This window comes from Lithobates pipiens, unplaced genomic scaffold (genome assembly GCF_037356315.1).
Source record: "Lithobates pipiens isolate NorthernLeopardFrog02 unplaced genomic scaffold, aLitPip1_a1.2 Scaffold_16, whole genome shotgun sequence".
NCBI lineage: Eukaryota > Metazoa > Chordata > Amphibia > Anura > Ranidae > Lithobates > Lithobates pipiens.
Window position 1 is genome coordinate 102,572,884 of NW_027507748.1, and position 13,877 is coordinate 102,586,760.

Genomic DNA, 13,877 nt, shown 5'->3' on the forward strand with positions numbered 1-13,877 from the left:
GCCGCAGTTACGTCACTCCCGCGCATGCACATGGGAGTTGCCGGTAGCAGCACACTCACTGATGCAACAGGATGTACGTGCCATTGCTTTAGTTTGCTTCAGTGCGCATGTGCCAATGATATTGGCACATGCAAATACAGGGGGATATCTCCTAAACCGTTCAGGTTTAGGAGATATCCAGGGTAGCTACAGGTAAGCCTTACTGTAGGCTTACCTGTAGCAAAAAGTGTGTTGTAAGGGTTTACAACCACTTTAACGTAGTTTTTTTGTGTAGATAGTGTAGCTATATTCCCTGTGCTGTGCTGTTTGCCTTACCTTGTAATGATGTGTTCATGTGTTGTGGCTGCAGCTTATATGTCATAACTGATTAAGTTCCCCCATATCCATTTATTGCTTTAGATAGCTGGTCCTCTATGCACCAACAGGACAGGATCATTTTCTGTCCTAAATCACACAGCATCCAATGCATGCATCTCATCTGTGTTGCATCACAAGTATAATAGTGCTAATGTATTAAAAAAATAAGTTTTCTTGCTGCAGGGTGAGCTTTCTTTGTAACTGTGAATGCTCTGCCTGTTTATGTCTGTATCAGATGTAGTTACTATGTAGCTCTCCCCTACACGAGCACTAGATGGAGAGACCCAGGGATTGAGTGATATATAGTTTATTCATAGGAAGTGTAAACTCTTACAAAACAGACAAAGGTCATGCATTAAACTGTGCAGTGCCATGCCGAATACCACATTACTATACAAACAAAAACTGCAGACACAGGAATGTGATGATTAGTTCTACTATAGGCTGGGCATACAGGGCAACAAATCACACCACGAAACTACATGACCGATGCACGACTAATGCAGGAGAAGGTAGAAATGTTTACAATGCCTTTAAAAAAGGAGCAACTATATCATATTAATAATTTGTTTGTTAATACCTGAAAACTTAAATTCATTCAATTGATCATGGAGATAACTATTTAAAAACACCTATTCTGTTTTGTGCATTGGCATTATTGCACACAGATTGCATGTAGTATAGTTGTGTTTTATGTTGAAATGTAATGTCACCTCAAATAATGTATCTAGACAGTAATTGTATTTAAAACAAATTGTTAAAGAATTTGTGGACTCCTGGCTGTTTTACTATATATGTTTTTTTATAGTGTGAACAACTGGCTGCTTTACTATATATGTTATTACTATATTCTCCTGTGAGTTTTCATAGCAGTGGGTCGTATTATGTATGGTGCACCCGTAAATGTGACTTTTTCTTGTTTGGCATGTATTGTGTATGTTTGCTGGAAGGAAGAGGGTGGATAATTGTCTCACTAGAGATAACTAGAGCTGTCCATGGTTCTGCAGTACGTGACTACTATGGGGGATTATGGGGAGCGATGCAGCTAAAATGTTTTAGCAGGTTTGTAATTGTGTGGGTCAGGACAGAGAAGATCATTTTTTTTATAAAATTTGATATTGTGTGATAATGTGATAACATGTGAAATTTTTGTTTTAGGCTATGGTGTGTGCTACTGCAGTAGGAGGAAGTGTTTGGGAAAGTGTGCAACCATGATGGCTCAGTAGCTCTATCATAGTGATCATACTGCAGGACAATCATGATTTCCTGCATAAAAATATACCAACGTATTGTATGTTCAATTATTGTTTAGTAGCTCGATCACACTGAAATATCAAAAGCAAATAATCGCTTGAGTAGCAATTGCCCTCACTAGACAGATGAAGCAAATGTGTTCCCATGGTGTGAGCTCTATAAATAGCAGTTATTGACAGTTAACTTGGGGCACTATGCCGGAGAGGAGTACTACATACTAATTGTGTGGCTCACACTGTAGAAACAGTGTGTAACTTCAGCTCTCCACCCCCTTTTTCTGACAGCTCAAGCAAGCTTTATAAATTCAGCACTTTGAACAGATGTAGAGAAGATAAGACTGCAGATAGACAGGTACAACTTATGTAGGAGAATTTGTTTCACCTTAACCACTTCAGCCCCAGAAGATTTTACCCCCTTCCTGACCAGAGCACTTTTTACAATTTGGCACTGCGTCGCTTTAATTGACAATTGCGCGGTCATGCAAGGCTGTACCCAAACAAAAATTACGTCCTTTTTTTCCCACAAATAGAGCTTTATTTTGGTGGTATTTGATCACCTCTGCAGTTTTTATTTTTTGTGCTATAAACTAAGAAAGAGCGACAATGTTTGAGAAAATCAAAAAACAGTATTTTTTACTTTTTGCTATAATAAATATCCCCCAAAATGTTTTTAAAAAACAAATTTCTTCATCAGGCCAATATATACTTTTACATATTTTTGGTAAAAAAATCTCAATAAGCATATATTGATTGGTTTGCACAAAAGTTAGAGCAACTACAAACTATGGGAAAGATTATGGCATTTTTTTATTATTTTTTTCTTTTTTACTAGTAATTGTGGTGATCTGTGATTTTTAGCAGTACTACGACGTTGCGGCGGACAGATTGGTCACTTTTGACACATTTTTGAGGCCATTGACATTTATACAGCGATCAGAGCTATACAAATGCATTGATTACTGTGTAAATGTCACTGGTAGGGAACGGGTTAACACTAGGGGATGATCAAGGGGTTAAATGTGTGTTCCCTAGATGTGTTCTAACTGTATGGGGATAGGACTGACTGGGGGAGGAGCCATATCGTTGTTCCTACTTAGTAGGAACACATGATATGTCTTCTCTCCCCTGACAGAATGGGGATTTGTATGTTTACACACACAAATCCCCGTGCTGGCACTGGAGCTCGCCGGCAGCACGCATCGGGTCTCCCGCTGTGCTACGGGAGTGAGCCTCTGGTGGCTCTTAAATGGAACAACGTACCCATATTTTGTTTTTCCCAGCCGTGCCATTCTGCCGACGTATATCAGCTTGAGCTGGTCGGCAAGGGGTTAATGTAGGCCAGTCGCTTCACTGGGCATATGTAAGGGTTTACAACCACTTTAATTCAGTATCAAAATTGGCACATCCTTGCACCATATAATTGGTTGTAGATTTTACAGTCGGGTTGTATAGTGTATATTGTTAATAATGCAGTGACTGAGCTTCTAAACATCACCTCGTACAATGTTTGTCAGTTGGCGTGTCACATTTCTAGGTCACCCAACCAATTTGTATTTAACCTGCCAAGTTTGTATTCGACTTCCTGTTTCAGCGGACCTGCAAATAGCTTGATACGGCTGCCAGTTTTTTTATTTTTTTATATTCGATTAATATTGTATTTCCAGGTAAAAGCATTTTAACTTATGATAAAGTAGTATTGTTGCAAAAAGAGATGCTGAAATAATGGTTTGATTTAATTTTCAGGAGCCGCTTGGACGCAACGAAGTCAAACACTTGGTAAGTGCTATTTTCTGCTTATAACATAGAAACGCTACCTGGAACAGTGAAGAACAAATTAGCGAAGAGGCTTTTGTTCTGTTCCACAACACATAGCAGCCGTCTTTACCAGTGGCTTAAACAGAACATGTTGCACTTTGAATGTGCGGCAATCATTTGGAAGTGACCCTCTCTTTAGTCTATGGTGATTATGAAAAATGCATAGTGCATCCTACAAGAATGAATATTTCATGAACATATTGCATTAACAGGATGCTGTGCAACTTAAGATCCAGCAAATGTACAATGCAATGTTCCCCCTTGTTACGTAGCATACGATATATGTTTATATACTGTATGTATAATAATAATACCTATGTCCAACTTGGGTATTTCACCTTTAGGGGACAGTTTTTAAAATTAAGCTTTAATCTGGGCATTTCTTTGTCATCATATTTTTTCTAAACCACAAGTAATTTAGTTTGAAGTATGGCTTATTTATAATGTAAAACCCTGAGTACCTGTAAAATAAATGAAGTAGTTAAATTTCATTTTACAAATGTCCTCCAGTATAATTATGTATGTGGTAGGGTATAATGCAGCCATTCTCAAATGTTCTCACATGCTTGGCACAAGCACCTCTTCAATACGTTATTAGTAACATTTAAATTTAATGCAAAAGATAGCTTTATACAAAACAGCATTATAGGACAAACATATGCAAAATAACCAATTAAATCTGAGCTTCAGGCAAATAACTAAATGCACAGATGAAATGTGTATATGAGAGGCCTTTTACCCATCCAAGGATTTGTATTCCTATTTATCCAGTCTTGACATTCGCAAAGCTCTGCCATACAGTGCCGTCCTGTCTGGCAAGGGGAGAAGACCTGCTTTTTTTCAGCTGTAGTTAAGTAATACTTACAGGTCTCATGCCTTCTCCAACTTGTGACTAGACTATAAAAGGTGAAGCATTGGACAGGTAAGCTCAACTCTTTCACTCTGCCAGACTATAGTATTTGGTACTCAGGCTAGTTCATTGCTTGCAGATTTTGGGCCATGTAATGCTGGCCTTACAGTTCTTCCATTTTTATGTGGCAGGTCCCTATTGACTGATTTCTGCTATTATTGTTCTTAACTCCAGTCAGTAACTGTGTAAGGTTTATCTAATATCTTTCAGCATTCAGAGACTATATAGCTTGGCCTATATGGCATGTAAAACAACATTGAGCTGATGGTTAATTTCCCCCTTGACGTGGGCACTGCAGCTTACGCATTTGTGTGCAAACAAAACCCTCAGTTTTTAGTGTAAACTGTTAGACAGAGCTAATTTGGTTGTTTTGCAGGCTGGCTGTTAAGTGTCTTGGGAAATCTTTTGTTTGTTTGTTTGTGATGGTTAAATTCTGCAAGATTTGTTTCTAAAACGCACATGCATGGAAAAATGCACAAACTCTGTGTTTCTGTATCTTTGTTATACATTGCATTTTTTTTTTAAGGTTTTGTTTCTGAAATTGCCAGTGTATTACAATATTGGTTTGAACATTTCTGACATAGGTAGGTATAGTATTAATGAAGACCCGTAGACAGCTCCATGTTTGAATTGTCCCAAAAAATGCAGATTTCAAGTTCACCTTAGGTGCAATTAAAGTGATACTAAACACACTTTTTCATTTACTATGTCCCTTTTATTTCTATATGTGGGTGATGGCACTGTAATTAAAAAAACAAACAAACATCTAAGTACCTTTTTTCTAATCGATATACAGCTGTCACATGACCCAGATCTTCCCCAGCCTGTCTGCAGGGAAACATAAGCAGGAGGAGCTTCTAGTTCTCTGCTCTTGGTCAAAATGTTCAAAAAAAAAAAAAAAAAACAGCCTTTGGAATACAGAATATAACAAAATAATTAGTATCAATAAACCTTTTAAAATTGGCATACAAATATACATTTGAAGTTAAATCTTTATTATTTTGTGGAAATAACATGGTGTGAGTGGATGTATGCCCCACCTATCCAGCCTGTGTCTTAGAATTAGAAGGAGGTAAAGCCACCATGAATTAACATGTCATATCCCACCCCCATTGTGTTAGCTGGTTAGTGAGCGAGGAAGAGGAGGGAAGGAGTGGGCTGTCATTTACCACTCTGTGTATGCCCAAAGTATAGTCACATGGTCTGCTCAGATGTGAAAGGGAGGAAATGCTCAGCATAAAAACTCAATGAAAACTGAGCATGTGCAGAGTTGCCACCACAGTTGCAAAATCCCTAGCTGAAATGGGGACATGAATTGAAGGTGGAGACAGAGAACAGCAGGATCAACCATTTATTTTATTTTTTTTGCAGAATACAGAAAACAAATCTCATAGTGACTGAGTAAGAACAGCATGATTATTGATCGTTATTTATGACATGGGGTTAGCGAAACTTTAAAGGCATTCTTGTATAAAGCTTATCAATTCAGCTTAAAGAAATCTGTCCCAGCTGCAGCAGTATGAAAGTGGACCCCAGCAGTTATGTTTCAGTGTGAATGGCTCTAGTGATTGCTAACATTCTTCAGTTTTGAGAAAGCTACTTGGATTTCAACATCACAGAAGTCCAAATGAATGTGACTACCTAATGTATCTATGTGTAGAAGAGCCATGAATTTGCAAAAATCTATTATATTTTTTTGTTTTGTTGCAGATAAAAGCATACAACAATATAAATTTTCAAGGCGAGAGTGTTGACTTCACACAGCAAGTGTCAGACTTCATTTCTTTCATGCCCAAGTCTTTCAAGGTCTTAAGGGGATGGTAAGATTACTTTTTACTTGTACAGTATTCATTAAATACATATAGTGGAAAGGATCCATAAGCGTTCTGGACAAGAGATCAGAATGTGCTTTCTAACATTAACCCACCTATATTGCACCAAACATGCGCTAAAGAGAATCCTTAATTTATAAAATGTACAATTTTTTTTTCGGTCTGCCTATGGATGACTACATATAGAGACATTTTCCCAATTTTGAAATAATTGAGAAACTCAACAGGGCTATGGTGGATGGAGCCACAAACTAAGATCCTAATTGTTTAACCAACTGGCACCTCCTGAAAAGGTTGATATACCATATTTGTCTGCGTATAACACGCACCTTCATTTTAAGAGGGACGTTTCAGGAGGAAAAAACATATACACAACAACAACAAACTTTGAATTAAACGTTTATGTGTTTATATTAAAATAAAATTATTTTTGTATAAAAAAAATTTGTTGACTGTGCCTAAAAAGTCCAAGCCCCATTCTCCTTTCCTATTTCAAATTCATAGGATGTGGCACTTTATACTGATGCTGTATCCACAGTACCACTCTGTGGCTTGATACAATTTAGAATTTCATTAACTTTGAATTAAAATAAGGGTCGTGCCTGAACAATGCCTATCTGCAGCCTCAGTGCAGCCTGATCAATGCCCATCTGCAGCCTCAATGCAGCCTGATCAATGCCCATCTACAGACCATCTCATCAATGCAGCCTGATTAATGCCCATTTTTAGCCTCAATGCTTATCCGCAGCCTCACCATCTTTTTTTATCAATGCAGCCTGAACAGTGCAGGAAATCACTTGACTCTCAGTTGGCAGTCACACACACACAGTCCTGCCATTAGCATTGGACCAGCTCCTGTGATAGACAGAACGCTTGACCAATGCCGGTGGTGGAGGCAGGACTATGTGTGTGATGTGAAAGCCGAGTGAGAGCTCGGTAAACAAGAGATGACGGCTCTGTGAATTTTGGCGGTGCTCCTCCCCCTCCTTCCCCTCCGAGGTACACTATTGGTGTATAACACGCACCCTTGATTTGCCCCCTATTTTCAGGGGAAAAAGGTGTACGTTATACACCGATAAATACGGTAGGTATCATTGGACTTTCCCTTTTAAAACAAGACTTTACTAGCTGTAAGTTATAGCCATCACTGCTAATTTGCCTGCACTCACCTTTAATATTATAAGATATTATTTTCATGAGTGTCCTTGTAGCACAAACCCAGGGCATTCAAATATACAAATCCTAAATTTTTCTTAAGGGCTTTCAGTGCTGCCTTTACACCCCCCACAGTTTTAATTAGAGATTAATGTCATACATTCGTTTTAAGCGCTAGTAAGAAATGATGGGTAGTGGGGCAAAATTGGTTAGATTACATTAGAAAAGTACAGCTTTGCTCTCCCTGCAGTTACATTGTGACTCTTATTTTAGAGACTTTACATTTAGGAAAGGGCTCCTTCAAGCTATTATCGATTAAGTTGATAGTGTGTAGTATCATGTACTTTTCTTTGTGAAACTACAAGAAAGTCAACAAATCCATAGGATTGCCAAATTTATTTTGATTATACTAGTGACTTGACTTCTTCTTATTATAGTTTAACCATGATCATTATGTTTTGGGTAGCATTCAAAGAAATCCCAAACCTAAAACCCATTTTAACATTGGTGCCTCAAGCTTTACAGATAAGCAGATAGGATACAGTGCCTTGCGAAAGTATTCGCCCCCTTGAACTTTTCAACCTTTTGCCACATTTCAGGCTTCAAACATAAAGATATAACATTTTTATTTTTTGTGAAGAATCACCAACAAGTGGGACACAATTGTGAAGTGGAACAAAATCTATTGTATATTTTAAACTTTTTTAGCAAATAAAAAACTGAAAAGTGGTGCGTGCAAAATTATTCGGCCCCTTTACTTTCAGTGCAGCAAACTCACTCCAGAAGTTCAGCGAGGATCTCTGAATGATCCAATGTTGTCCTAAATGACTGATGGTGATAAATAGAATCCACCTGTGTGTAATCAAGTCTCTGTATAAATGCACCTGCTCTGTGATAGTCTCAGGGTTCTGTTGAAAGCACAGAGAGCATCATGAAGACCAAGGAACACACCAGGCAGGTCCGTAATACTGTTGTGGAGAAGTTTAAAGCCGGATTTGGATACAAAAAGATTTCCCAAGCTTTAAACATCCCAAGGAGCACTGTGCAAGCGATCATTTTGAAATGGAAGGAGTATCAGACCACTGCAAATCTACCAAGACCTGGCCGTCTCTCTAAACTTTCAGCTCAGACAAGGAGAAGACTGATCAGAGATGCAGCCAAGAGGCCCATGATCACTCTGGATGAACTGCAGAGAACTACAGCTGAGGTGGGAGAGTCTGTCCATAGGACAACAATCAGTCGTACACTGCACAAATCTGGCCTTTATGGAAGAGTGGCAAGAAGAAAGCCATTTCTCAAAGATATCCATAAAAAGTCTCGTCTAAAGTTTGCCAAAAGCCACCTGGAAGACACACCAAACATGTGGAAGAATGTGCTCTGGTCAGATGAAACCAAAATCAAACTTTTTGCCCACAATGCAAAACGATATGTTTGGCGTAAAAGCAACACAGCTCATAACCCTCAACACACCATGCCCACTGTCAAACATGGTGGTGGCAGCATCATGGTTTGGGCCTGCTTTTCTTCAGCAGGGACAGGGAAGATGGTTAAAATTGAGGGAAAGATGGATGCAGCCAAATACAGGACCATTCTGGATGAAAACCTGTTGGAGTCTGCAAAAGACCTGAAACTGGGATGGAGATTTATCTTCCAACAAGACAATGATCCCAAACATACAGCAAAATCTACAAAGGATTGGTTCACAAATAAACGTATCCAGGTGTTAGAATGGCCAAGTCAAAGTCCAGACCTGAATCCAATCGAGAATCTGTGAAAAGAGCTGAAAACTGCTGTTCACAAACGCTCTCCATCCAACCTCACTGAGCTCGAGCTGTTTTGCAAGAAAGAATGGGCAAGAATTTCAGTCTCTCGATGTGCAAAACTGATATAGACATACCCCAAGCAACTTGCAGCTGTAATCGCAGCAAAAGGTGGCTCTACAAAGTATTAACTCAAGGGGGCCGAATAATTTTGCACGCCCCACTTTTCATTTTTTTATTAGTTAAAAAAGTTTCAAAAATCCAATAGATTTCGTTCCACTTCACAATTGTGTCCCACTTGTTGGTGATTCTTCTCAAAAAATAAAAATTTTATATCTTTATGTTTTGAAGCCTGAAATGTGGCAAAAGGTTGAAAAGTTCAAGGGGGCCGAATACTTTCGCAAGGCACTGTGCATAATTAGTTGATATCTGCTGTATAAGCCCATCCCGACATCCACCGGCAATGTATGCTTTGCAGGTAGACTGACATATACATAAGTGAATTTTGAGATCAAGTTTTGGGAAACACTGCAAGAGGAGAAAGAGCAATTTTGCATTATACTGTATAATAATAAAGTGATATCACATATGATAATATCAAAAATATAAATATTTTAGTGCTTTTGTTTAAAGCTGTAATGGAGACTAATATATTTAATAAATTACTGGCACGGACATTAGATTGTGTTGTCCAATTTGGCAAGCACAAGTCATTCATTTGCTCTTTAAACTGATGTGCAATATGTGAGCATTGCTAAAATTGTTTTAGATGCATTTTTATTTAATCATGCTTTTTGTAAATTAAAAATGTTATCATCCTTCTCTTGTGTTTTCCAGCTGGCTGTTGTGCTACCAAGCTGATGCATGTGACGACAATGTGTGTGTGTTAGAAGAGGGACATTTCCCTGATTTGGCATCTTGTGGATGTCCTGCAGCTGAGATCAAATATATCCGGCCAATGGATTATGTAAGACATCTGTGCACATCTCATGTTCATTGTCCCCAATGTGCTATACATTATTAGCCAGTCACTGGATTTTAGATCTCTTCCGCTTATATAATTTTAAATATTTCTCCGAAATATGTTTGAGTTGTACCATCTGTGTGCAGAAAACTTTACAATGTTGCAATGATGGTATAGCCCTGTATGTGTTTTCCCTCAATTCCTGTTCAGGTGATGGATAAGAGAAACGAACAGATTGTACTCATTTCAACGTTGTTTTTAAAACTAAAAAAAAAAAAAAAAAAAAAAAAGTATCTGAGCTTTAAAGCGGCAGTAAATGCCACTGAAAAATGCCACTGAATATGCACCACATACTAGCACATTATGATTTACTTACCTGTACTTACCTGTAAAGCGGATCCCTCCCGCACAGCGCTGTTACCAAACCCCGCCCATCTTCCTTTCAGGTTTGCCTGCTCTGGCTGTGTGAATGGCCAGAGCCATGATGATGTCAGTCCCACGCGCAGATCTCTGAAGGTATGGCACAGTATGCTATTCCTTCAGTATGTGTGCGTCGGTGATGTCACCGGCAGCATAGCTTGTGAATACCTCCTAAACAGTTCAGGTTTAGGAGATATTCACTGTATCTACAGGTATGCCTTACTATAGGCTTACTTGTAGGTACAAGTTCAAAAGTGGAGCTTATGTCCACTTTAATAATAAATGTAGCTTTAGAATGTGGCTGCTACAATTGTGTTCATGACCCAAATCACGCCATTGAAAGGGTGACTGATATCTAGTATGAATTCTAGCTCAAGTCATGGGGAGTCCAAAGATCTGTGTTTTTTATATTTATCATTTTTGGTTTGTTAATTTATTTTTTGCTAATATCAACCCAGAAAAAGGTGCTCAGTGCCTCACCAGACTGGCAAAGCTGGCATCTGTACTGATATAACCATAGCAAGAGGACCACAAGCACCAGGTATAGGGAAGTATGTGGCTGACCTGTTCTACTTCTTTACTAAATCAACCCCATTCACTTTCATGACACAGCTGTGTCATTGTGATTTGTCAGGTGGCTGTTTTGCATTGTTTCATTACCTTTTAGGAGATGAAGATCTATTATTTTCAGTATTCAAATCCGTATGAAATTGTTTTATCTAATTGCAGGTCTTTGCAGAACCCTCTATTAGTTTATTTGCTTTGGACTCCTGTGAGGGGAGAGAGATGCATTTTGAGGAGGCTGTCACTTCTGTCCTGAGCGAAGACCTCCACTTCTACACCCAGTCTGTGTGGGTAAGAAGAGGCCTGTAAGTATTGTTTATCATTCTGCAACTTTATATAGCAAAGAAATGTAGGTTGTTTTAAATGCCAGTCTCAGCCAGAGTAGATATTTCAATTTTGTGTGGTTTCAAACAAGCGTGGAATAGGGCTTAACACATTACATCCTCAAGGAGAACCCATTATGTACTACCATTGCCTGCTTCCTTAAGGCTAATTGTGCTGCTGATCCTCAGGCTTTACAACTGAGTGAGTTGTTAACCTGAGAATTATTCAGCTGAAGAGTCAGAGTTCCTAACCTACAAGCTTGACTACTAACTACTGGCAATGTCCGCACACCTATTTCAACTCTAGCCAAACCTTTATTTTGACTACCTCTTACCTTTTTACGGCGGTCTGTGACCCTCCTTTGGAAACAATTACCCTCTATTCCTGTTGGGTCAGGGAGGGACAAGAAATATTTTCAGTGGGAGACGCAGACTGTAACCTACCAATATTTTCAGTAACGCAGAGAAGTGCTAGAATCTCTGACAGGTTAGTATTGCTGCCCCTGTCTTCCAGTCCCACTAGCCTCATTTCTTTCATGGATGCGGGAAGTAAGGGGAATTCTCATGAACAGGATCAAAGACATAGAAAGACAAAGACAGTGTAGTCCATTAAGTCTGTCAATTATGTTTCTATTTATTTTGGGGGGCGAAATTCCAGGAGACCGGGACTGGACCGGGCCGCGGCCCGGTCTACCGGAAATGGGGAACGGTACTTGTCAAAACCAAGTCCCTTTTGAGTGGAACTCCACTTTAAGTTCCTTAAGTTGCTCTTGATGGGTTTTATCCCACAGAACTTTTTGTTACCTGTCTCTGGACTCGTTGCATCTGATCAATTTCTTTTTGTAAGTGATTTCTCCAGAACTGGACACAGTATTCTAAATGAGGTCTCACCAAAGATCTATATAGAGAACCTTCTTCCTCCTGCTGGTGATCCCTCTAGTGATGCATCCTAGAATTCTATTTGCTTTTTCGCACTGCTTACACTGTTTTCTCATTTTGCAATCATCTGAAATAAGTACCCCCACATCGTTTTCCTCTGTAGTACTGACTAACACTGTACTCCCCAATTTTGTACACTCAAGGGATTCCTTTTCCCTAGGAGCATTATTTTACATTTAGAAACATTGAACTGCAGTCTCCACTGCTTTGACCAATCTTCCAGCAATGCCAACTCATGTTCCATGTTACAGACACCTCCAGGGATATCAACCCTATTACACACCTTTGTATCGTCAGAAAAAAGACATACCTTGCCCAACAAACCCTTAGTTATATTACTTACATATAGATTAAATAGAACAGAACCTAGTACAGAGCCTTGTGATACACTACTAATGACTGCTCTCTGTTCTGAGTGATCCCCATTTACAACCACATGGTATCTATACTTTAGCCAACTGTATATCCACTGAACCAGCCAAGGGTTAAGTCTTAGCTTGTACTACGTTTGTATTAGATCATTATGTAAAACTGTATCAAATGCCTTGCTGAAATCAAGATACAGTGGGTATAGAAAAAAATCATCCCCCTGTAAAATAATCACACTGTTACTTTGCAGCCTGAAACGAAGACAAACACAGTTTTTTCCAGCTGTATTTACTCAGTACAACTTATAACATCCAAGTGACAGCTTTAACACCAACATGCCATTAAAAAATAAAATAACAATCAGAATCACTGAGTTGGAAAAAAAAATCACCCCCTTGTGTCAGTATTTTGTTGAACCACCTTTTGCTTTAATTACAGCCTTTTGTCTGTTGGGATATGTCTCTACTAACTTTGCACATCTAGACTTTGCAATATTTGCCTACTCTTCTTTGCAGAACTGCTCAAATTCATTTAAATTTGATGGTGATTGTTTGTGGACTGCAGTCTTCAAGTCATTCCACAGATTTTCAATGAAGTTTAGGTTTGGGCTCTGACTAGGCCATGCAAGGACAATCAGCCTTTTTCCTTCAACCACTGTGTGGTAATTTTTGCTGTGTGCTCTGTCATGTTGGAAGGCAAACCTTCCAATTGAGAACTTTCTGGCAGTGGGCAGCAGATTTTCCTCAAGAATTTCACAGTATTTTGCCCCATCCATTTTTCCTTCTTTTCTGACAAGTGCTCCAGTCTCTGCTGCAGAGAAAAATCCTCATAACAGGATATTAACCCCATTAAGCTTTACTGTAGGAATGGTGTTAGATGGTGAGCTGTATTAGATTTATGCTATACATATGGTTTGGTGTTGAGGCCAAATAATTTAATTTTAGGCTCATCTGACCATAACACCTTTTTCCATGTGACCTCAGAATCTTTAGGCTGGGTTCACATCTCCATGCAGAGCGGCTCACAACAGGGGTCTGGTGCGTCCCTGTTCACTGTTTTAGGTCTTTAGGTTTTAGGTCCCGTCACGGAGCTGTGTGAGCCGGCTCCGTTGAGAGCTGGTCACAGGCTTCAGACATGTGAATTGCAATAGTGTGAACCCAGCGTTAAGGTACGTTTTGGTAACACTCAGTTGTGACTGCATGTGGCCTTTTTTGAG

At 39.1% G+C, this 13,877-nt stretch overlaps 1 protein-coding gene across 1 annotated transcript in view; it reads left to right on the forward strand.

Moving 5' to 3' along the window:
* CRYBG3 (crystallin beta-gamma domain containing 3) overlaps positions 1-13,877 on the forward strand; it is a 252,163-nt gene that overhangs the window by 210,118 nt on the left and 28,168 nt on the right. The window contains exons 15-18 of the mRNA XM_077480179.1: positions 3,354-3,386; positions 6,046-6,155; positions 9,920-10,049; positions 11,196-11,335. Of these exons, the coding sequence (XP_077336305.1) occupies positions 3,354-3,386; positions 6,046-6,155; positions 9,920-10,049; positions 11,196-11,335 (413 nt within the window). The remainder of the gene's footprint in view (positions 1-3,353; positions 3,387-6,045; positions 6,156-9,919; positions 10,050-11,195; positions 11,336-13,877) is intronic.